This window comes from Globicephala melas, chromosome 3 (assembly GCF_963455315.2).
Source record: "Globicephala melas chromosome 3, mGloMel1.2, whole genome shotgun sequence".
Taxonomy (NCBI): Eukaryota; Metazoa; Chordata; class Mammalia; order Artiodactyla; family Delphinidae; genus Globicephala; species Globicephala melas.
The window spans coordinates 100,441,735-100,467,074 of record NC_083316.1 but is presented as its reverse complement, the minus strand read 5'-3'; the positions used below and the strand labels follow the sequence as shown (position 1 = coordinate 100,467,074).

The 25,340-nt window shown below is 40.6% G+C and overlaps 1 protein-coding gene across 6 annotated transcripts in view; it reads right to left on the bottom strand.

Moving 5' to 3' along the window:
* The window catches only part of SNCAIP (synuclein alpha interacting protein), a 150,202-nt gene that overhangs the window by 27,695 nt on the left and 97,167 nt on the right, over positions 1-25,340 (bottom strand). For all 6 annotated transcript variants that reach the window (XM_060295453.1, XM_060295450.1, XM_030869795.2 and 3 more), the window contains exons 4-6: positions 12,121-12,989; positions 10,281-10,460; positions 4,525-4,638 (exon numbers count right to left, since the gene is read on the bottom strand). In XM_060295453.1, the coding sequence (XP_060151436.1) occupies positions 4,525-4,638; positions 10,281-10,460; positions 12,121-12,989 (1,163 nt within the window). The remainder of the gene's footprint in view (positions 1-4,524; positions 4,639-10,280; positions 10,461-12,120; positions 12,990-25,340) is intronic.

The following is a 25,340-nucleotide window of genomic DNA, read 5'->3' as shown; positions in this document are numbered from 1 at the left end:
CATTGCTTTCAGAGAACATCCAGTGCAGTCCCACGGATGGGCTGGCTCTTCTGTATTATTTCTGTTTTACAGAATGCCTCTGCAACTGACGTTCCACCCAATCACCCACGCACCCACCTACCCATTCAACTTACATCTAACGACTTGAAACCTACTTCATGTACTTGTTTCCTCCTCTTGAGATTTTCTGCTCTTTTGGTGACCTGTTTTAATGTTGTATTTTGCACGTTCTTAAAGGCAATGCAATTTATTTAAAGTGGCAATTAATGCATGTAATTTATGAGATTTGCTGGACAGTCCAATTAAAAATGTAATTGAAAACTATGCCACCGGTTTATTACTGGTATCCATAAAATGTCTACAGTTTTGTTACAGCCATAAGTTCAAAAGGAAGCAGCTTTGTCTGTGATCATAGGTTATCAACTCTAACGTGCCATCAATTATAAGATTCACTCCAGTTTTTGACACGTTCAAATGTAAAAGGATGGCCAGCAATAATCTCATATTGTCATTTACTGTAAGATAAATGTAGAATCTAGAGATAGTAAAATGTGAAAAAAAAATACATCTAAGAATTGATTAAATAGGTTAAGGCCTAAATAATTCTTTGTCCAATTTCTCTGATACTTCACTCATAGTGAAATAAATATATTAAATAATATTTATAAAAATAATAAAGTGGAAGGTATCCAATAACCATAATAGCCAACATTTACCTAGTGTCTAATATGTGCTGGCAGTGGGCAGTGCTTCATGTGGCTTTTCTCATTTGGACCTCAGAGTAACCCTGTACAGAAGGTTCTATTATCTCCATTTTAAAGATGAGGAAACTGAGGTCCAGGGAGACCTTTTCTTTTTTTAAAAAATGTAAACGTATGCAAGGGCTAGGATTTAAACTCAGACTCAGGAGCTAATGTTCTCTGTCTTCTGAATATGAATATCCACCATGGCTCATTGCCCCATGACCCCTGACTCCATAAAGGACACACTCCCTTTCCAACCCTTGGGTCACAGAAATCACATTAACTGTCAGTCTGTGGGTTGTGGAGCTCTGTGTTGGTTAAGCTTTTTCAAAGGTCCTTGGAGAACAGATGAATGCTTGTGCCATTCAAAGATTTTTCAGTTTGCTTTCATCTGCAATCATAACCCTTTCAGTGTTGTTTACTTTTTTCTACCCCATGACAATGAAACAATAAAGTCAACAGAATATTTCCCCTTTTTAAAGTAAACCGTGGAAAAACGATAACACAGCCTGTGGAAGGAGCCCCCTCACCAGCATGCCTATTCATGACCATTCGTAGGAACCGCTGAGCTTTTTCTTTTTTGAAAAAGTGCTTTTTGTTTTTTTTTTGATCTGTATCAGGGCAAACATTTAAAATGGAGAATGAACATAGCGTAGGCAAATGTGCTCTTTCTTGGTAAATGCCTTAATGCTATGATTCCTGTTGTTTCCGTAGCAAAACTCCTTGACCAAAAGTCACATGAAAGATTCAGAAACAAAATGATAAGTCTGATGTTGAAAGTATCAGAGAGCCCACTGAACCAGTGACCAATGCGAAACAGGCCGGAGCCCCCAAGCACCTGAGGGCAAGAGCTTTGCTGGGATCCTGGACGAGACCATCTGAACCTTCATGTTCGAATAAAACCGCCCAAGTTACACAGGCGGTGACTTTGACTTGAGACAATTCTGTCTCAATTGTTTCGCCAGCAAGCATCTCTCTCAAGGGACAGCAAAGCAGGCCCATCCGAGGACGCCCCTGCTCATTCCCTGAGCGTCCCTCATGCCTTCACCTTCATGCTCCCCGTGGCCGGTTCTGCTAGGTACAATCAGGGAATGAAATAGCTGCCCCCTCCGAGACCTGGTGTGTCAAGAGGAAGAAAATCAATTCCTATCACCCAAAGATCTACCACTCCAGAAGACCACTAAAAACTGCTGGCTACCCTGTGGTTCTGGAGCACTTAAAGGTAATTTTAACCAGTAAAAGGACACAAATTGCGAGTCAAATGGAGCTCATTTTTTAAGAATCTATAGGAGGGGCAGAGGGAAACTAAAATAAACCCAGAGAGGAATTTTCCTCTGTACTGTCCTTTCCAAGGGTATTTACTGAAGAAACAAAACCAGAACACACTCAAGTGCCTGCTTGATGTAGAAAAACCTGCATGTGCTGAATCCATTAGAAAACTGTTCAATAACAGTCTTCCTTGTGAAAATATTAGCCTTGTAATGCTTCCAAGTTCAGCATCTCCACAGGTTATCTGTTACATAAGTGGTCGCGGTGGATGTAGGATGGCTGGGCAGAATTTGCAGTCCTAATGGGCTTCTACGTTTTCTACGTAGTTAGGAATGCTCTCCTGAAGGCACTGCTGGAATGCCTTGCTGTACTTGAGGTCATTAAAAATGCTTATCAGCTTGAAATAACAATCTGAAGACTGATACTAACATGAAGCAAATGTTTGACATGGCTCTTCACATAGGTCACTAATTTCCATATTTTCCTCTAGTCCAGCCAAGCAAACTACACTATCACCCAGCCAGTCCCAGGAATGGCACTTTCTTTTGTTCTGTCCCAATAGCTTCAAAATTATGAGAAGCCTGCTGTGAGAGCTGAAGAGAGAAACTGGCACATATAAGCAACACTGCTCAGGACAAAGAAGGCCGGATGCCCAATTATTGACTTAAAGTCTCAGAACAGCAGTGCAATCCTTTCCTCCTTTTCTTTGGCAAGCTCTTCCAAAAGTGCAGTCAGCCTTTTCACTGATATCTGAAATTCCTCTTTAGGCTTTACATAAGCAAGTGAAATCAGGGGTATGAAACAATTACTCAGACAATTTGAGAAGACATAAAATTTTGTTTTATACTGAGAATGATTTATGAAGACTATTGTCTTAATGATTCTTTTGGTCATTTGAAAATACTATTCTCCCCTTTGCCAGTCTAAGCAAAAAAAGGGCATCTTAACAAATCTTATTAATTCTTATGTTTGTTTGTAGAGCACCATGACTGGGGCTCATAAATGCAATACACGAAGAAAACGGAGTCATTATTTCAAAGACATTGGCTTTTACAAATTTTAAATGTTCTTCCTGCTCCTTTCTTCATTCCATGAATTTCATACGAGCTGTGTTAAGACACTCCAAATATCACAACGTATTGTGAGATAAAATTGTAAAAAAGGACTTCTGCAGCTGTAACCGTGCCACTGTAAACAAGCTATACAAATTATCTACACAAATGGAGGAAAACCAGAATCTGGTCCCAAAGCCAAAGGACCTGAGTTGAGATCCAGCCTTTGCTCTTACTAGCCATTAGACCACATGCAAGCCACTTAAGATTTCTTTTTTCATTCTCCTCATCTATAGAATGGGGATAAAAACAACAGAATCCAATAAGGTTGTTTTAAGGCATAAGGCAGATAATGTACACAAAATCCAACGGCATGGTGCTTGGTACATATAGGAAACATTACATATATATTAATTGAAGTTACCATGGCACAAAATAAACTATCACCTAACATGACTCCCCCTGAAGAAAGGCTGTGGTAATATTCTAGGAGTCTATTTTTAAAATTTGAGATTGTCATGCTTGAAAAAGCATAATCTCTTGTTGACAATACCACAATTTACTGCCACTGGGAAAGTGTATGAAGCCAAAGGGATAAGGTTATATGCATGAGAAGCAATTTTCTTTGCCACAAACAAATGTGATTAAATCTATTTTAATACAGTGCTGACTTTATTTATATTTTTTTAAGACGGAGATTGGCATTTTGTGGTTCCAATTTTTTTTTAAAAGATAATTTATACTCACCCTTCTCAAAGGGAGTTAGTGATGATTTTTTACTGCATACACTGGACTGTGATCTGTGTACATCAGTTACTCACACTGGGATTTCCTAACGCAGAAACTGGTTGTAACTGAGACTCATTTAGTTAGTGTGATTGCTTATCTTTAATGGACGGAGACTTCCTCGATTAATGCCATACCAAAGATTTTCTTCTTAATTTTGGTTTCAAGAAAATCTATCATTTTTCCTTTTGACAAAAGTTAAGTTTGTTTATTGTAGGAAATTTGGAAAAAAGTGACAAATATAAGAAAGAAAATAAAAGCCACTTATAATTCTACCCTGAGTGATAATTACTATAAAAACAAGTTGTGACACAGTTTTTTCTAGTTTTATTATCTATTTCTCTTTCTCTCTCTCCAAAATTCAAAGTTGGTACCAAATTACAGGAACAGTTTTGTATCATACATTTTAATTCAATATTATATAATGAATATTTTTCTGTAAAATTCCATCATATGGATGTTGCTTCATCATTTATCCAATATCCTATCTGGAATATTTAGGTTGTTTAAAACATTTCTTTCATATAAAAAATACTGCAATGAATATCACTGCTTATAAATCTTTGAATACATTTTTGATGATTTTTTCTGTTTGGATTTTGATGGACTAAAAATTTAAAGAGAGACAGATTACATAGCATGCAAATAGAAGATAATTAAAAATTTCTTCATACCTGGCCGAAGCAACCTGCGTAATGAATAAGGCTTGGAAAATCCTTAGAACAACTCAATTCAGCAATGGCTTCTGTTTCACTCACCATCCAGCGTACGCACTCCAATTGACCATTCTAGATTAAAAAGAAAAAAAAAAGAAATTTAAGGTAATTCAGGTTTGAAAAAATACCTCACAGGTGGTAATTTTACCAAGGGAAAAAAATCACATGAATTTTGGCTTTTATATCTGGCTTAATTCATTTACAATAAATGTATATCACCTATTCTATTTCTGAACAGTAATTTTGACTCTAAATCAACTGCATAATTTTTACTTAATACATTTTCATAATTTCATGAGTTATTTTAAAATCAACTTATTGAGGTATAATTTGCGAACTATGAAATATACTCTTTTTAAAGTACAGTTTCATGAATTTTGACAAATATATTCTCTTGTTAACTACAACTCCAGTCAAGATGTAGAACATTTCCACCGCACGCCCACGTTTCTAGTACTCCTTTGCTCTCATACCCCTCCCCTTTGCCCAGGCGACCACTATGATTCCTATCACAGCAGAATAGAGTATGTACTCTTTTGCATCTGGCTTCTTTCACCCAACATAATCCTTCTGAGATTCACCCAAGCTAGTGCTTGGAGATAGTTTATTCCTTTTTATTGCTGAGAAGTATTCCATTGTATAAATATACCACAATTTGTTTATCCATTAACTCTGCTTTTTCTCTTGATAGGTTAGCATGTTAGGAGTCCAAAATAAAGAAAAGGAAAATAATCCCGTTACACTGGCTCAAATGCTACTTTCACTGAAGCCTTCTCTGATTTCCTGCCCACAGTAGCCCTGTTGTCCTGTGCTCGGATCCCACACTGTGCAAACCAGGAAGGCAGTCGTGACATATGTAACCTAGTGATTAAGACCCAGACTTTGGAATGGATTTAAACCCTTAATCCACCACTTAGTTACGAGACTTTGAACAACTTACCTCATCTCTCTGATACTCAATTTTCTCATCTATGAAATAGCAGGGGTTAGTAGCAGCTACCTCATGGAGTTACTGTAAAGGTCAAATGAGGCGATGCATGTCAGCTTACTAAGCACATAATACGTCACCTTACACTGTATTAGAATGCTCTCTTAGATCCTCACAATAACTCCATAAGACAAATGAGACATTCAACTGCATTCCTGGTTTGCATGGTGTGGGACCTTAGCACAGGAGAAAAGAACTACTGTGGGCATGAAGTCAGGGAAGCCTATTCTAAAAACAAGACAGGGCGGGTAATCTGCTCATTCTTCATTTACTCCTATTTGGATAATGGAATTTCAAGTAGTCAACTTCCGTCTATTCACCCGCAGAATAGTTCTCTCTGATTGGGGCATCTAGCATGATCAGGTGTGTGCTGAATAGCTTCCAGGTGCCCCATTCAGATCTATCTCCTCCTGTTTCTGCCCTCCTTTCTGCCCAGGGAGGCTGATCTGTATGTGTTGGCTCCCTTGCCCCCTGGCTTCTGACTGGGTTTGGCTAATGGAAAGCAGTAACAGGAGACCAGGAAAAGAGAGTGAGTTTGAGGTCCCCCTTGTTCTCAACTCCCCCTTTATGGAGGTGCCACTGGTCGGCTGAGTCCTGCCACCAGTCAAAGGTCAAAAGTCAGCAGTTCTACTCAACCCTCTCTATCTCAAGGTCCTTCCCCTGCCCTTTCAGGCTCTGGGTTGGTATCTGTGCTCTGGTTGTTACTGACCCCAATATACTGCACTTTCCTTCACGGGCTCCCTACACCCTATCTACCCACCCTCCTTTTGTATATAAAAATTCATTACAGACTTTCCTTAAATTACACAATTTGAGCATGCAGTGTTTCTTAGGAGAATTTAAAAAACCCCACTGACACAACGTGCTTCATTCCCTCTGAATAAAGAAAGGTGTAGGAACCATACTGAGCGTCTATGAGGCAAGACAATTTACATCAATGGATATTTACACAGAACACAAAAATATGAGGCAATAGTTCTGATATTAGTAATTTGAGTCTTCTCTCTCTTTCTTTCTCTCTCTCTCTTTTTTGGTCAGTCTAACTAAAGGCTTGCTAATTTTTAAAAATCTTTTTATGAGACCAAATTTAGTTTTGCTGATTTTCTCTATTATTTTTCTATTCTCTACTTCATTTATTTTTGCTTGAAAAAATTTTAATTTTCTTCCTTCTGCTTGCTTTGAATTTAGTTTGCTTTATTTTTCTAGTTTCTTGAGGTAGATTAGGCCAATAATTTGAGATCTTCCTCCTCCTCCTCGTCCTCTTCCTTCTTTTTTTAATTTATTTTTTAATTTAATTTTTATTTTTTTTGCAGTACGCGGGCCTCTCACTGCTGTGGCCTCTCCCGTTGTGGAGCACAGGCTCCGGACGCGCAGGCTCAGCGGCCATGGCTCACGGGCCCAGCCGCTCCGCGGCATGCGGGATCCTCCCGGACTGGGGCACGAACCCGTGTCCCCTGCATCGTCAGGCGGACTCTCAACCACTGTGCCACCAGGGAAGCCCCTCCTCCTTCTTTTTTAAACATATGCATTTACAACTATAAATTTCCCTCTAAGCATTGCTTTAGCTGCATGCTTAAATGTTGGTATGTTGCATGTTCATTCATCTCTAAATATCTTACAATTTCTGTTGTAATTTCTCTTTTGATACAATTATTATTTTGAGGTGTAATTCTATATACTTGTGAATATCTTAAATTCCCTTCTGTTATTAATACCTAACTGTATTTCTTTATGGTGGAAGGACATACTTTGTATGATTTTAATCCTTTTAAATTTATTGAGATCTGTCTTATGACCTAACATATGGTCTATCATGGAGACTATTTCATGTGCACTTGAGAAAAATGCATATTCTGCTGCTGTTGGGGAGAATGTTCTGTTAGATGTGTGTTAGGTTTAGTTACTCAAGGAAATGTTTAACCAAATAAAAAGTTGCTAGAGAGGGAAAAGGAAATACTATATCACTACTATGAGTTTGAAAGCAGTATCACTTGCCATTATTAGAAATACCAAGAAAACAAAAAATGTTAGTAGATTTTACTGGGAGATTTTTGCCTGCTGAAGTCCCTGAGCCTTGGGTCACTCACTGTATGTTAAAAAGGAATATCAGTAGGTTATATGTTTTCTCACCAGACCAGCATTTTGTCTTTGGGCTTACTCAGAAATAAAAAGAGAATCAAGGTTATTTCATTCCAAATCCGTTTAGATTCTAAAGTAATTTCTTGTGCTGGCTCCATTTTAGAAAACAGACTGTTCTCACCTTTTAGAAATCTTTCTTTACAATTATTTTGCTTAACTGTTGCCAAAGGGCACTTAATAATGCCTGTTGAACTCCCACAGTATCTAGTGTTGGGTCCCCAGAAAGCACTCAATAAAGTCTGCATGTAGCTGGCAAGAACTTATGATGTTCCATATTTAAGGAGTTTAACAGTGTGGGGAGATGTTCTTAAGCCTTGGTATGACTTCAGAGCCCCTTTTCTAATGTAATCTTTTTATTTGATACCTTGTCTCTGACTCTGCTTCCTGTCAGCCAACACATATTATCTGAGCAACTTCTGCCCATTTGTACCAAGTTTGTTTTCTTTAATGACAGCAGGGTTCTCAGAACTGTGCTTAAGGAGGTGAAATACCACCAGTTAGTTACTAGTGTTCAAAACAGGGTCCTAAAATGGAAGAATGATGACTTCTTAGCACTCCCTCAATTTCATCAATGTCCATCACAATACACTAAATGGACTGAGGCAGGACATGTGTCAGGACAGACGGCCAAAGAGGGTGGCATATATTATAAAATATTTGTATTTACTGCTTTTGTAAATTCTAGACTAAACAAAGGAGTAAAAGAATACTTCCAGTTCTCAGATCATTGTCCAGAAGTAAAGTATGAAAAGCCTGAGACCGCAAAACTCTAAGAGCTTTTGAGTCCTGTGGGCTTGATGTATGTTCTTCATTGAAGCAAAAAAAATTTTATTGTTTAAGTTTGCATGCTGATTGTATGATGGGGATCCTATGTTGACTGGAGCAGTTTAAGAATGAATTAACACTTAATATGGATACCATAGAAGGAGTTTACCCAGGGTTGGCTTAATGACCACTAAATTTCTTATGTACTTTCCTACTCTGAAGATCCTTACCCTATCAGAACAAGCACTCGGGCATATAAATTAACAAAAACACTTCATCCAACTATGTAGTTAGAATACATTCAAAATGCACCATTAATCAGGAAAACTAATGAGAACTGTATTTTATAAATACTAAAACGGCAAGGCGAATGTCAACAATCACTGGCATTGCAAGAATATTTTAGTCATAACTGACACATGCCCACTGATTACCAAACCCAACTCCTGCCTTCCTACAGGATTCCGACATGGGACTAGATCCTGAATTCGCCATCCTGCACTTGTATTACTGATAATTTACCTGCCTTATCCACCAGGCTATCAGTTCCTTAAGAAAAGGGACTATGTCTCATTTAAATTTGTTTTGCCAGCAGCTTAACACAGTACCTGGTGGACTTGTACACATTGCTGAACTCCACCATGCTTGACTTTGACTTCACATTTCATTTCTCTTTCTTCTTGATAGCTGCCTGCAGTTCACCTCTTAATCTGACATAGCATCATTTACAACTAAAGGAAAATGATATTCGCTGGGGTCATGGATTTCTTATTTGATCAAAAAAGCTAATCACTGAGTAACATTAAATAAAACAGAAAACAACTGTTTCATCTTTGCTGAATGATAAATAAATGGAAGACACAAAAATTCAGATTTGCATAAGAGGTATACTGGGGAAGGAAACTGCTTGTTTTTCAAATATAACACGTTCTTCAGGGAATTCACAAGCAGACTTCTTTAACTAGCAGGTTCCCCTAGTAAATTTCAGTATAATTCCATTTATAAAAATTATGACTATTCAGCTTTTAGAAGACGTAACTATTAAGTAAAGTAAAGTACATATGCAGAAGCACAAGATATATATATTTCCCCAAACTTCACTTCTGGCTTATTAATAAATGTGACTGAATTCCACATTTATTTACCAAAGATCTTAAAAGTAATTTTAGTTTAATAGTTAACCTTCTAGTGATGTGTTATATTTTACAGAGGCACTCGCTGCAGTGCTATAAAAGACCATGTTTTCCTGTACCACAGTTTCTAGGTTTTAACTCTATCCCAGTCGGCATTAATATGTGGAGTTTTTGACAGATAACATACTGTACTCTGCAAGAGCCAAAAGCAAACTTGGCACTGATATTCTAAACAACTCCTGATACTGCAGACGTTTAAACTTGAGATGTAAGTAATCCATTAGAAGTCCACTTTATTGTCTGAAATACTTCTGAGTGCTAGCATCCTTTATAATACACCTTTTCCTCATTCGTCTTGCTCATTATACTCACATTAGGAAAAAAATGAAACAGTCTCACACAGATCCAGGGGTGGTTAAGAATAACAGAAATTCTCAGAACGGCAACAGATCATTTTCCTTTCTCTTTATTAGCTGATTTGAAGCTTACCCTAAATTGGAATATAGTCTCGAAATCTCAAAGCAGCTAGTGACTGAAATGATTAACCTTTTAAGTACAATAGGTTCCTTTGCTGTTTGCTTGGTATATCACTCTTCTCTCCCACCCTTCTAACACTGAAACTTACTAGGAATCTTCAAAGACAGAAACCCAACTTTTAGCTGTGGAGGGCCCGGCCCCCAACCAGTCACCTTGATGGCCAGGCCCGCTGGAGTCAACTTCTCCACATTTCGCTCGTTGAGGCAATCTTCTCCCATCAAAGACGTGAGATGCTGCAGACATTCTGCATGTCCCTGCGCTGCGGCAATGTGTAAGAGATTGTTTCCGCTTTCATCGTGAATTTTGTCTAGATTGTCGGCAGCTAGGTGTGGCTGAACACAGAGTGAGAGGAGAAAACTTAAGTCAATAAATCACAAGGAGATGCTATGGAGGTTTTGCTCTGGGCACTGGGAAGAAGAGATGAGCTTCCAGAAGCTCTGGTGGCAGCCATGGGGCTCTAATAAGTCAGAACTCCTTGCGATTAATTCTAATGATTTTCAATGACATTTTTGTTATACTGCACTTTAGAACATGAATGCTCAAGTGACTTATCTTCATGGGAGACATCTGACAGACAGGAGTCAGCAAGTCTGTAGCGGTTCCAAGCTGGCTTTCTAACAACTGCGATGACACTGAACGGTAACTGGCAGCTTCCCTGTCTGTCTCCTCTACTCCTGCTAAGTTCTGAGGGCCAGGCTGTGTTTTATTCCCTGTTGTAGGTTCGTTAAATGAATGAACTACCTGTCTTAACCATCTGCATTGCCTTGAACTGTGGAGAGCTGGCTTTGACGGCAAGCTACGTGACGAGTGCCGCAGACAATGCTCCCACGGGTACCTCTAGACACTTTCATCCCTAAACAAACTCCTGGGGCATCTGGAGGCTACCTGGCCTTTGGTTCCTTCACCTCTAGTGAAGTTCAGTCCCCTGAGTATAAACTCGTTGATAAAGACTGGGTAAAACAGAGAGGTCTTATCACTTGGGAAACATGAAAACACGGGAAAGACAAAAGAAAGGAATGAACCAAGGAGAAATAGAGAGGAAGAGCCAGGAGAAGTGGAAAAGACATCTTCAGGAGATGAAAAACATATTACCTTACTTTGTAAAACTGTTCAATCATATCATCCTATTATAACACTAAGATGTGTGATAACAGACCAAGCGCATTGTACTTATCTACTCACGGCTCTACCCTAAGTAGAATCACACTGCCAGGATGTGATGATTTTCTTGAATGAGACTTTAATTAACACCACAGTGTCAGCTCAGGCTTACTACTGTTTGATCCAAGTCTGGAAGCCAGGAAAGAACAACGTAGGCAGATGGAATGTGACTGCAGTTTAGTTTTCTCTGAGCCTAAGCAGAACAGACTTTTCTTACATCATATAACTCTGTGTCTAGAGTCTTTGGAAAAGCTTCTTCATTCTCCCTAGACATGCAGACCTGGAACTAAAAAAAAACTCCATGTGGGTCAGAGGGCAGTCAAGCTCTAGGGTAAGTTTCTATCTGCAAATGCTTTCAAACATCCTGGTCCAAGTCTTCTGAATAATGATCAGGATAAAACAGAAGACCCTCTGTTCATGTATCTGGCAGGTCCCCCATCAGCAAGGAACTGACATCCCCACAAATAACTGAGTGAGAGCATTGGGAACCATTTGAAAAGCAAAAAAGAAAGACATTAAGATTCATATGAAAGAAAGTGCTGGGCTTTTTTCGTTTTGTTTTTGTTTTAGACTCTGTGTCCTTATTCCAGTTGAATTCAGGCAAAGTTCAAGTGAAATAACACTCCCCTCTATAGCCAATTGTTTTTCTTTGTGCTAACCACCTAACTTATAATTTTAAAACTCAAAAGTCACAGCTCCCAACCAAAGCCACAAGTAGAGATGGAACAAAACTTAGAACAAAACCATCATCGTTCTGTAACTAATGAATGGAGCTGATAAAACTGGAGTCTCTAGATTGTTATTGTGTATACGGAATTAATCCATACTTACCAGGAGAGATATTTGCCCTTCTTTAACGATGTTCAGGATGCTTTTTACTTTTTTCAGGTACTCACTCCTTTCTTCTGGGCCTTGGGAGCTGGTCCAGTTCATGCCACCGACCTGCTCCTCTAGTTTGGGGTCTGGTGCTGAGGACTGCAGATGGAAGGCCCTGAGCTGGCAGTCTGGCATGGCCTTGTCAACTTTCCGACCATGAGGCTCACTAAAGGTCTTATTTGGGAAGTCCTTACTCTGGTTTTCAGGCTCATATGCAGAGCCACATTTAACCAGAGGAGGAGAACTCTCGGATTCTTCAGTGGAGAGCTTCTGCTGGTCACGGACGACAGAGGATGTTTTTCTCAAGTGAGGGCTTTTCACAGGAGAGAGAACACAAAATGGTGTCATGTTGGACAGTGAGTTCTCAGCATTTCCTGTAGAACAGGCTTTGCTAGAAAGGCCATTGATGCTTGTGCATAAACCCAAAATTCTTTTTTCTGAAGTCACCTTGGCAAAAGAGGCAAGCTGTTGACTGGACTTAATGTAAGGCACATCCAGAATCTCATCCATGTCGAGGTCATAATGTTCCAGTTCGCCCAGCAAGGGGCTGGGCTCCGTGCTCTTACTTGGAGGGCTGCTCTCTCCATCTCTGGGGCTGAGCTCCTCAGGTTGGGGGCCTGGGTCAGAATCACCCCCTTTCTGGTACTCTGCCTTCTGGTTCTTTTGGTCATCACTTTCATTGTTCTCCAGAGTCTCTGGCTGATGTTTCAGTGGGGACACTCGCTTCACTGGGCGGAACTTACTGTATACGTCGGCGATTCCCGTGGGCTTCTGTGTGTTTGTAATAAGAGTTGAGACACTGCAATTCCAGCTAGAGCTAGAAACTGTTTTAAGATAAATGAAAAGAGGGAACTATTAAAAACTCTTTTAAAATAAATTAAAATAGGGGACTATCTGAAACACTGAAAATAGCGTGGCCATGCAGGCAGACATGGTCCACTCAAGTAATGCTCAAAGGAAGCCCGGGACAAATTAAGGACGAAGCTCAAAGGGGACGAATTAAGAGAGAACGCATATCATAAAACAAACGGTTCATACTTACCATTGAAAAGCAGTCAGTGATAAAAGAAAGTTATGACATATTGGCTCAAAATTATTCAAGTAGTAATAATAGTGAAGGCAGACAGCTAAAGAAAACAAACCCAGACAGACACTCAGGTTTATTCCCTGGGCGGTGGCACCTCCTTGATAGTATTTTGATACTTGCCATCACCCTGAAAAAGAGAATTGGAGGACAGGATCCTTTGTGTTAAACGAACTTCCAAACTAATCCAGGGAGAGAAGGGATGTACGCGCATATGTGCACACGTGCACGGGTATACTCTGAAAGCTTATGACGACGTCTCAGAGAAAGAAGGGATGAATGGCTTAATACTGGGCAAACTTAAACTCATACCTATTGGGTGATTCCCTAGGTGATCTGTTAGGTGGATTAGGGAAAGAACAGGAAGGAATGAAGTGGTCAGGACTGACTGGACCATGGGACATAAGCCATGGTTGAGTTCATCCCACCACAGGCTGAGTATTCCAGTCAACCATCACTCACGGGCATTTGACAGTACCTTCTGGCATATGACACAGCAACATAACGCACCAGCTTCACACGGGAACGTGCTCTTTAAGAGTCACTGCTGCCCTTGGTCATTTGGAAAGAGGAGAAGGAAGGTGCAAAGGGAGGGTGAAGTAGGCAGACTATTTGTTTTTCTTCTCATTTCTTGCAAAGTTTAGATGAAGACTGTATAGTCTGCGTCCGAGTGCCTGGCTGAGACGGAGTGTAACGGGAGGTGAAAGGTAAGCACCACCTCCTCCTGCAGTGCGGCGGCCTCATGTGACCGGCTGCCCCTTCCTCCCTCAGCCTCGATGACACCACCTCCTCTCTGGGACACTCCCTTGACTGCGAAGATGACCCCGCACTCTTGGTAGCTTGCAGCCCACCAGTTTACAGATTCCTACTCCCTTCCCACTGAGGTTACACCATCCCCCATCAAAGGGGTGAGGTTTCAGGACATGCCCTCTAACTAGGCATCTCCCATCGCTCTCTCCTCTTCTGCAACAACAGCAGGTGGGAAGTATTTAACCCCAAAGCATGTGTTTGTGTCTGTTCTTTGCTATGGAGCACAACCAGAAAGTAAAGGAGCTAAGACGAGGGTGTACTCAGGTCTGTAACTTCTGCAACAGTCCCTGGCTACCATTGATTCTTGGGGTGAAAGCAGGATATAAATTATGAAAAGTTCCCCAAATTTAGACCCTTGGTCATTCTTCATCCTACTGCTATGTGTTCCAAAAGGATTCATATAAGTTCTGGAACCAAAATAAGGAGGTGAGAGTGAGTGTTCTAAGCCTAAATGCTATGTACCTATTTATTGGTGGGTGAGTTCTTTACTCCAAATGGCCCACAATTTTGCTTGTGGTTTCAGAGGGTCTGCACGAAGCGGTCCTTCTCTGAGGACTTTTGGGAATCTAAGAGAATACTCTGAGCTGTGGAGGGAGGCCTGGATTCTGTCCAGTAAGAAACAGGTATTAACAGAGAATGTTCCAGAAGGGAAGGAAGGTGTCTAGATGCTCTTAAGCTGCTGCTTCTCTTGCCTTCTGCTGGCTCTGGTTCTCAGTTGTATACAGTACTTGGCACAGAGCAGACAATTAACAAGTGCTAGTATTTGAATTTGAATCTCACTTTGTCCAACGCATTCCATTTCTTTTTAAATGCCCAAAGAGTATCCTTCTCAGGGATTTACGGCTTAATTTCACAGGGGACAAAAGTCCTGTTAATAAACTCAGAGGAGTGGTAATCACCAATGAGAGCTAGATTTTCTAGTTATTTATGAAATGTAAATAGGCAAAGGCAAAGACTAATTCCTGTTGTTCCCTTATAAATTTAAAAGTCTTTCTATCCTTTATATGTCCCTTTCTCCCTCAAAATGTAAAGCTAAAAAACAATAAGGCCTGCCAGAAATTTCTGCCAAGTCTTTCTCTCTTCCTTTCAAGAATATATGGTTACTTACTCATTTAAACCAACAGAAAAATAGTGGACACAGAGTTTATAAATGTAAATATGCCTTAAATTTTATCCATCAATTTTCTGAAAACCTTAAAATAGAGTAGGAAAAAAAATATATATATTTCTTAACATTTCTGAGATACATATATATTATTAGGGATAGTATTTGCTGGTATTTTCCAATTACCTTCATTTTTTGGAAACTTCTTGATAATGTGCATCTCAGAATGCAATAAAAAATTTTAAAGCCACATAACTTAGTGGGCCAATACAACGAGAGCATTGTATCAATATATTTACGTATCGTATAAGGTCGTGGGTTCAAAGGGCTACTCTTTTATGTTGGCTTTATTTACATGTGAAATTTTTTCCAAGTGATACAGGGAAATGGATACCATATGTTTCCCAGCTGTTTTGTTCTGACAGGAGCCATTAAGAATGCTCTATGGAAATGAATTCTGTCTGAGTCTTATGAAAACACTTCTTTCCACAGAAGAGCCTAGAAACTGAAGAAGGGGCATCAACATTAGGCTGGTTGTCCTCCTTATTCAAACTTATCACTCTTTTTTAGGCTGAGAGGGAAATCTGTGCTTTCCAGTCTGTGCCTTGACTACCTGGAAAAAAATCCCAGTTATGAAAAGTGGATTAGATAACAGTTTTTTGTGAGAATGCTCTAATTTATTACTATATCATATACCTGTCTGAGGAGAAGGACAATTTTATATATATATATATATATATATATATATATATATATATATATAAAAGATAAAACGCAATTAGTTTATTTCTCCTAAGCTGGGAAAATGGGTATTTTAAGTACAACACAAGTAAAAGGGTCCTTAATGACAGGCAAGATTTTCACTTCCGATTCTGTAAGTCTACCAAAAATTCCACTTATACTGTTGTTCTACCCCGACCCCATGAAACACTTCTTATAATGCATGGAAACAAAGATCAGACTAACTAGGGCTTATAGGAAGATTTTGAGGCTCAAGCTGTTTCCTGGAAATCATGAATAAATACTTCACATGTTAAACTTTAAATCCCAGAAAATTTTATCGATTATTTTATGAGATCTTGACAAGCTCTGTGAGAAGAGTCTGTGTCTAATTTACCTCTCTATCCGTCAAAGCACCCAGCAAATTGCTTTACATGAGTAGGTTCTCAGTGACTTTTTTGGGTGAGTGGATTCATTTTTAACATCTTATGAACATAAACATGCCCAACATACCTTAAACCTGTCTACCTGATTATGGCACAAAGTTTCTAAAATGGTCAGTAGGTAAATGGCAATGCATTCGAGGCTGATTTGTAGACCACAGTTCCCTCTTCCAATCTAACTGGCATTTGGAATGTCTCTGATCTCCAGCAGGGTATTTCCAGTTGCCTGCTGACCATCCACAGGTCACCATTTATTCAACAAGCATTTAATGTGAGCCTGGGATGTGCACGTTATGTGTAACAGGTAGCATGCTCTGATCCAGGGGTCTTATCACCCCTACCCTCACCTGCTTCTTGCCTTCCCCCTCCTCATCCAAAACACACACACACACACATATGCGCACACACACACACGCATATGCACACACACGCTCTACTCTGTCTTCCTTAAACGTATTCCTCATATACCTGGCCTGAATCACATGATCATGTATGCAGCCTCCCAAGCAATCCATCTCCAAGGCATCCCTGCCCCTCATCCCTTAGGTACCAACTCCTACGTAGCCTGATCCTAAATCCTTCTTTAATCTGGTCCCTCTATTCATCTTATTATACTGACTAGACCCTTCCACAGTCCCTGCAGGGTTTCTTTTCTTCTTTGGTTTCCCTTTTGATCCTGAGTCATCCCCTCTTCAGATAAGTCTGATTTTGTCACTTCTTAGTTCAAAAATCTTGAAGAGGCCTTGTACTGCCTAAAACAATATTTCCCCCTATGTGGGACACATACCCCTGCAGTATCTAAGGTGGTGCACAGGAACCATAAATCCCCCTGACTCAGAGAGTAAGCAAGCTATATACCTTTCAACTCTTTCTTCCTCTTAATTAATTTAAGGACTCTCAGTTTGGTGCTACAGTGACTTTAACTACTCTCCCAAACTTACAAACTCCCTTCAGAATAATGAAACTGTGGGCCTTTAGCTCAGAGACTTTCATAAGCAAAGAGTTAGCAGAAATGCTTTATTTTCATCACATTCATTTTAACGATGTCCTTGAATTTACTGCAAGTGACATTGATTTTTTACTTACAACACTGACATAAAGTTTCTTCCAAAAACAAATATGCTTAAAAGTAAATGGTTTTAGAAAAATAAGTTAAAAATAATAGTACAAGTGGTTTACAGGTCAAACAAAAATAAGAGAGGTTGTGGAAATAATACTTAAACAACTAAGCTTTGGAAAACCCTGACTTTCAGGATAGTAGCTAAACTATTTATCATGGTAGCTATCAGCTCTTTTATTTATTTTCTAATTTATCTTCTCATCTCAGCACCACCATTCCCACGTCACTAATTTTTCTCTGCATTTCCATCGCTAAACTCACCCGCTTCTGGGTACCCCAGGTCCTTCCTTCTCTTCTCCTGCCTTTGGGCAAGTTCGCCCTCTCCTACGACACCTTTGCTGCCTTCTCTGCCTGAGATGGAAGCTCATCTGCCAGGATTCCCCTCAGGTGTTCCTCCTTGGTGCATATCCTCTGACTTTCCCAGGGAATCGTTGTCCTTTGCTTCTCAGTGTCCTGAGATACATCTGCCCATACCTAGGGTCACGCATTTATAAAGTTCTGTTTCAACAATTCACTCATGCATCTGTCTCACCTTCTCTCTTGAGAGTCCCTCAAGAGCAAAGATGGCTCGTGAACCTCCTTGTGTTTATAACCAGCCCTCTGTCTAGCACAGCATCTCACAGATATTGGGGCTCAAGGGCTAAACCTTTTAAAGAATAAATGAATGAAGGGGGAGGGAGGGAGCAAGAGGGGGGAAGAAGGAACAAAGGAATATGCTAGACCAAAGATGCAATGTATACTAAATACATATGAGTCTTGTCACAATGAGTCACTCTCGCCACATTTTGGACACACTGAGTGTGTTGAATATTTCAAAGACAGTCTTGGTAAAGCTATTGAAGATGTGCTGCATATTAAAGTATTTTCATGTATTTCCTAAGTTCTAAGCCAAAACTTCTTCATCTGTAAAATAAAGGGGTTAGACACATGATTGCTAAGACCTGACCCACCTCTAAATTTCTATGACTGTATGGAATGTCTACAAATAACAGGGCTCTTTATTCTGAATGACTCACTATGAAACACTATAATTCTTCTGGATCCATGTATTTCAACAGATCCTCACAAATTTATAATTATGAGGCTAAGCTGATTGCTGACACAGAACAACTCTTTGGCTCTTGGGACTGATACATTAGTATTTTCTTAGGAAGATAATGTACAGTTTGCTATTGCAACGGTGGATCCAATTTTCAAGACCGAACGTCAGTGCTGGCTCCCAAAATGCCTATTTTACTTCTAAATATGGAGTTTTGTGTCCATATTAGAAAATTAGCTTTAGACATCAAGAAGAGGAAGAAAAGGATGTGTCTTTAGGATAAAATACTGTTTTCCTACTATTTATTGTTAGAAGTGAAAGGAATACTATTTTCCTTGAGAAACAAAATGGTCAGCTTTAGCTGTAATTGCCTTAAAATGTACACAACAATGAACTTCACATCTACAGCTGCTAGAAACCCAGGCACCTTCAAGGACATGACTTCTAAGTTCTCCAGGATTCCATTTCCTTCCATTTTTATACCTAAGAGAGGGACGTTGTGAAAGATTAGGAGGGTCAATGCTAGAGTCAAGAGTTTCCTTAATCCGATGTAAATGAAATCCATCGTGGGCTTACTCATCACGAACACTTCAGGTTCTAAGGCGTGGTGACAGGTATACTTATCTCATGACAACAAGAAGACGGGTATGGAGCCTGAGTGAAGACTACTTGCTGGGTGCTCTTCTGTACCACCCTTGGAGACTAGATTGGAACCTGATCCAAGAAAGGGTTGGGTTAACTCTGAATCTGGGGTACTGTGTCAGGCCATGATGTTGGGAAGAGCCAGTGGGTGTGAGAAATGTTCCCATGGAGTTGTTTGCTCATCCCTTTCATTGGTGTCACAGACCCTTTATTGACGGTGTTGTGAGGCTGAAGGGCAAGTACAGAGGACTTTCTTATAAAAATATCAACCAATGATTTATTCACATTGAGATGTTAAAATATTACTGGAAAAGATTCATTGATGTGGTTCTAAACTTCCTAAGTGGCTACTGATATAAAGCAGCTGTAGAAAGTCAGATTTCCCAGTTTCCCAATTTCATAATTTCCCAAGTTTCCTAATTCCCAGCCCAACCCAGAACTGTCAAGACCTGCTCACATCACTTTGTACCCCATCTGCACCCATTTCTTTATTGTGTAAAAACTCACAGGAATACTCAAAAGCCCTTACTACCTTGGGTAGAAAAGATACTTCTTCACCAAAGACGCATGTTCTATCATGAAATCAGACTCAATATTTTGACAACTTTAAACCTTTGGGCCTTGAAAGTATGGTTCCCATAGAAGACAAATGAGTGATTCTGAAGAGAGCACATGGTTTCAGAGTTATTCTATCACCTAAAAAGCATGCTGACCTTCACTCTGACATCAGCAAAACCTCTTGAGTGGATTAAGTCTCACATCCACTCCAGGCCCATTACCAGATTTCCTTTCTGTTTCTTCCTCTCTCAGTGCTGAATTATAGAGAGAGATACGCATCCAAGGATGGTGCAGAGGCTCATCAAGCAGAGAAGTGTGGAACCAGGGGAGAACTTGCTCAGTGTGGTTTCTGGAAAGTGCAGAATCACGCTTACCAGTTTTAACTGAAGGTGGCAATGTTCTACAGCGCTGATCTGTCAAGGGCAGGAAACACCAAGATACTGCTCCTTGCTAAGGGAACAAGAGGCAGATGGGGGAGGTTTGAAAAATCCCTATCCTCTACCCTCTACTAGCCAGCTCCAACAGATGGCTCCCAGAATGCCGTCAGTAAAATGTTTCTTTTCCTCCTCGATGTGAAGTCAGGTATCCACGTTAGGAATACAACTTTAGACACAAGAAGAGTAAAGGGGGTATATATCTTTAGGGTGCATGAGTGTTTTTTTTTTTTTTTTTTACGAAACATTAAATGAATTCTATTTTCCAGAAACAAAGTGGTAAGTGTATGAAACCTAGTCCCACTTTCAGAGGGACGTGCCTCAAGGTCTGGAGGGGAGGAGAAATGGGAGGAAGAACTAGCCCAGCCTGCAGCCTCCTCTTCCTCTGGGCAGCCCCGTGGGGTCCACCCAAGCAAGCTGGTGGCCGGGTGGAGTTCTCCGTTACAGGCTGCAGAGAGGACAGGGCAGGTGCAGGGACGCAGCAAAGTGCAGATAGAGGCCCCTGCAGGACAGAGCCTGGCAGAGCCGCACTGCCTCCTTTCCTACTGCCGTTCGGTACACGCTTCTCAGGCACTGTTACAAACAATGAAAAAAACCAAAACACTTATGTGTGTTTTAAAAGTTCCTCCAAATGCTATTTATTAATTAGAATTTTCCTAAAATGTCCTCCATCATTAAAATTATGAATACAATATATTTGCATAAAACTTTCTATGTTTCTGACCACAAGTCAAGTGTATGATGTCACTAGACGTTTTTACAACTCCGGAGGATGGATGAGCAGTGCTTCCGTATTCTCACTTGAAAATAAATGCGAACTGAGGGAGTTTCAAGTGTTATGTGGAAAATTACATACTATGCTGACTGCTCAACCAGGACTGAGGTTCCCTGACTCCAACTTTCTCTCCATAACACCGCAGAACTGCCTTATCAAAATTAAAATTATTCCCTAAACATGCAATTCACATTTTCTCTATTTGGGTCACATGTAGGCAATGGAATTCCAGAAACCAGTAGTAAAACCTGGTTGTACTCATTTCAGATTCATTTTAAGCTAAATCCCAAACTGTACTCTCTGCCGAGATTTTGGTAACCACTGACTATGAAGTAACATTAGGAAAATGGTTTTTAATAACAACTTTTCTTAGAAACAGTTGAGTGGAAGAATTTCCCTACTTTGTTTATCTTTAGCGGCATCAGCCTAAATTTAGAGTCATCTTATCACAGAAAATTTGTTCTGATTTCAGGTGCCAATTCTTTCAACTGGTTAAAGGTGGCAATTCCTTTCCAATATAAGCAAGACATATAGGAATACAACAGAGCTTGTTCAGAAGTGCTAAAATAATTGGCAGAATGCTAAAAGACTCTTACAGGGTCCACTCATTCCACAAACATCTGCTGAATGTTCTCTGTGCACATGGCTGTAGGGGTACAGAGGGGAATGAAATAGACATAATCACCGTCCTTATGGGGCAAGCAGATAGTCAAGCAAGTATACAGATGAATGAGAAATTATAAAATGCAGAGTTCTTTGATGGAAACAAGTAGGGTCCTGGAATAGAGAACAGCTGAGAAGCCTTACCATGGAGATGACATGTAAGCCAAGACCTGAGGATGAGAAGACAGTTATGAGGATCCGGGGGAAAATACAAGAGAAAAGACAATTCTGTGAAGATATGGGTAGAAGGAAGCCCATTCTCAAATGCCTAACGCAGGAGAGAATCTGGCAGGTTCCATAGTTCTTCTATCTAGAGCAGAGTGAGCTAGGGTGAGGGAGATCAAAGATGAAGTTGGGGGAGGCTGTCAGGGGCCAACTCACTTGAGGGTTTTATGGACCACAGAAAGGAGTTTGGGTTATATTTTAAGTGAAATGGGGTATTCTTAGGGGGGCTTCACAGAGAATGAAATGCTCTGCTTTACATTTAAAAATATATCCTTGTGCCTCCTCTGGGGGAAATACGGGGTGGCAAGGATTGATGGTGAAGAAAGAAGTCAAAGTATTAGTTCATGGTTGTTAACCCAATGAAACGTAAAGGTGGCCCGACCTGGCTGGGGGCTGTTGAGATGGAGATAAGTGGACAGATGGGGATAGGCTTTGAGCACAGACGACTCAGGACCTGCTGATAGATGGAGGTGGAAATGAGGGAGAGGCAGAATCCTGGCTTCAGCCACGGAGTGGATATTTCAGTAAACTGAGTGCTGATAGCTGAGGGGGGTCTGAGGAGGAACAGGTTGGGGATGGGGATTCAAGAATTCCTCTTCATAATTCCACAAGGCATCCAATGGAGATATCGAGTGGGTCATTAATTAGGAGGCTAGAGTGATGAGGTGAGTAGCAGCAGCAAGTAAGGGGCATCTGAAGCCGTGAGAACGAATGAGCTATCAACCCAGAGAGACTTAGATATTGAGAGGAGAAAGGATCCTACTGAATACTTCCATACCACTTGGATACGTAAAGGTCAAGTAGAGAAAGGAGAGGAGTTGCAAAAGAGACTAAGGAGATGTCAGAGTGTTAGAAGAAAAACAAGGAGTGAGGTGGTATCACAAAGCCATGGGAGGAGAACGTTTCCAGAAAGGCACGGCCAATAGCCTCAAATAACACAGCAATGCCAAGCAAGATGAGAACATCAGTGTCAACGGATTTGACCAACTGAAGTTCTGACCTTCCCAAAAGAGGTGGAAGCCATACTGGAGATATTTAAGGTGAACAGGAGGTGGAGGACTACAGATTGAGGTTCCGTTAACTCTCTAAAGCATGTTGGCTATAAGTGGGGCCTGGGGTGGGAAGAAAAAGGAGCAGAGAGTTAGGGTGGAGCCACCAGAGCAGTACTGTTTGCTCGTTTTTTAAGACAGGAAATAATTAGAGAGTGTTTGTATGGTGCTGATAAAAGAGGAATCAAATATCCAGAGAATATCAAAGTGTCAAACCAAATGAAGAGAAGCAAAGCAGCTGTCCCAAAGCTCAATTATGATACAAAACCCAAAGAAGTCGGCTTCCTTTTCACCTCTTTACACATTCAATCATCCATCCTAACTCAGATGTGTATGTAGCACCAGCAGTAGGCACTGGAGATACCATAATGAACCAAATTACCCAAAAGAGATTTTATTTAGTCTACTAGAGAAAACTGATATTAAACTACATCACCAATAATTTTTAAAACACAGATATTTAAAGAGGTGGAAAAGTACAGGGAGCTGGGAGATAATATAGTAAGTTGGGAGAGGGGTTCTAATATAATCTAGGCTTGCACTGTCCAAATAGGAACCACTAGACACCTGTGGCTATTAGGCACTTAAAATGTGGCTGGTGGTACATATCAAAGTGCAAATAGTTTTGATTTATTGGGATAAATATAAGGTATTATTAAATTAATCTCATCTACTTATATTTTTTCATATGACTACTAGAAGAAGTTTAAATTACGGAAACGGCCTACACTACATTTCTACTGAACAGCGGGAGTAGGGTGAAGGGCTGTGAGGAGATGACCTTGGAGGCGAAAGGAGAGAAGGACGTGTCACGTGAAAGAACACAGCACATCTGAGGAACCGAAGGAGGTCCCTTGATGAGACTGGCAGGCAGAAAGCAGGAGGAGAGCGGCATGCGAGGATGCTTGCTGACCCAGGAGAAGAGTGCTTGAAGACCACGTGAGAGTTTCCCACTAAGAGAGTTTCCCACTGTGTATCTTGAGAACCATCTCGGGGAACTATTGCTTGATTCTGAGCACAGAGTGACATGATACCTCATCAGGGACGACGGATTAGCACCAAAGGTGGCCTAAGTCAGCACTTCTCAAACTCGAATATACACAAATGAGTCACCTGGAGAGCTTGTCAAGATACAGATTCTGATTCTGGAGTCTGGAGTAAGGCCTTAGGGTCTGCATTTCTAACAGGCTTCCCAGTGATACTGGTGGTGCTGGTTGCGGTCTCAGAGTGCACTGTGAGATGCAAGGGCCTGAGCAATCGATGCCACAGAAGGGTCTGGACTTTTGGAGATGATTCTTTACTCTCTCCGAGGATCCTTCAACTATGAGATTCTAGGATTCTGTTTGTATTACTTGAGTTTTTTAGTGATTTTTTTTTTAGGGGAAGAGTCAGGGCAAAGAAGGTATGTGGACAAAGCGTGCTCATTTTAAATGGGAAGAAACTGCCCACTGGGAGACAAAAGAAAAAGGATACACTTTCAGCAGGAAGTGGGGTGCTCTCAGAGACTCTATGAAGATCCAAAACCAGTAACAACCCTCCCTCTCTCCAATCCTACTGTTGCCTTGATTGGGAACATGGGGCAGGGAAAACCACTTCTCCCTAATGACAGGATTGACTTCTGAGAAGGAAGTCACTGCGGGGCCGCACAAGGTGAAAGGCACTTTGCTTCCGTACCGGTTTTTCCTTGTCCCTGTGCTTCATTTCTTCCCCTTCCTGCCTCCATGATGCTTTTCTCTCTACTTCTGAGTTCTCATCCTTCCTTACTGCCGATTCCCTTGAACTCATTTCTACCAAGAGATTTCCCCACCAGTTTTCTTAGAGTCCAATAAAACCAAAACATGGGAAAGGAGACTGGGTCTCCTCCCCAGAGTTTTCTCTCCCTCTAGTACTGCCTCATTCCTGACTTTGTTAACTCTACAACCTTCCAGAAAGTCAGGGAGCTAGGGGACTTAGATCAGCTCAGTGCTTTGTGACCACCTAGAGGGGTGGGATAAGGGAGGGTAGGAGGGAGGGAGACGCAAGAGGGAAGAGATATGGGGACATGTGTATATTTATAACTGATTCACTTTGTTATAAAGCAGAAACTAACACACCATTGTAAAGCAATTATACTCCAATAAAGATGTTAAAAAAAGAAAAGAAGAAATGTTCAAGGAGAGAAGAGGGGACAAAGATGCACTGTATTTAAGCCCTGCCACTGCCAGCCCTTTACATTATTTTTGACACTACTAGAGTTTTATTTTTAATTTTTCTATCACCCCCTGCTCCTATCTTTCCCTGCATTGACTTCATATCCTTTCTTTCAGAGACATAAGCAAAATGTTAATGGATTAAAAGCAGACAGAGGGGGCAGATCCGCTTTCCTAAGTTCTGTGGTTCATTCAAAGCGTTGGCCATACACATTCTGCAACGGCAGAAAAAAGCAGTGGATAAAACTGCCCTTATGAAAATGAAAAATAGAACTACCCTATGACCCTGCAATCCCACTACTGGGCATACACCCTGAGA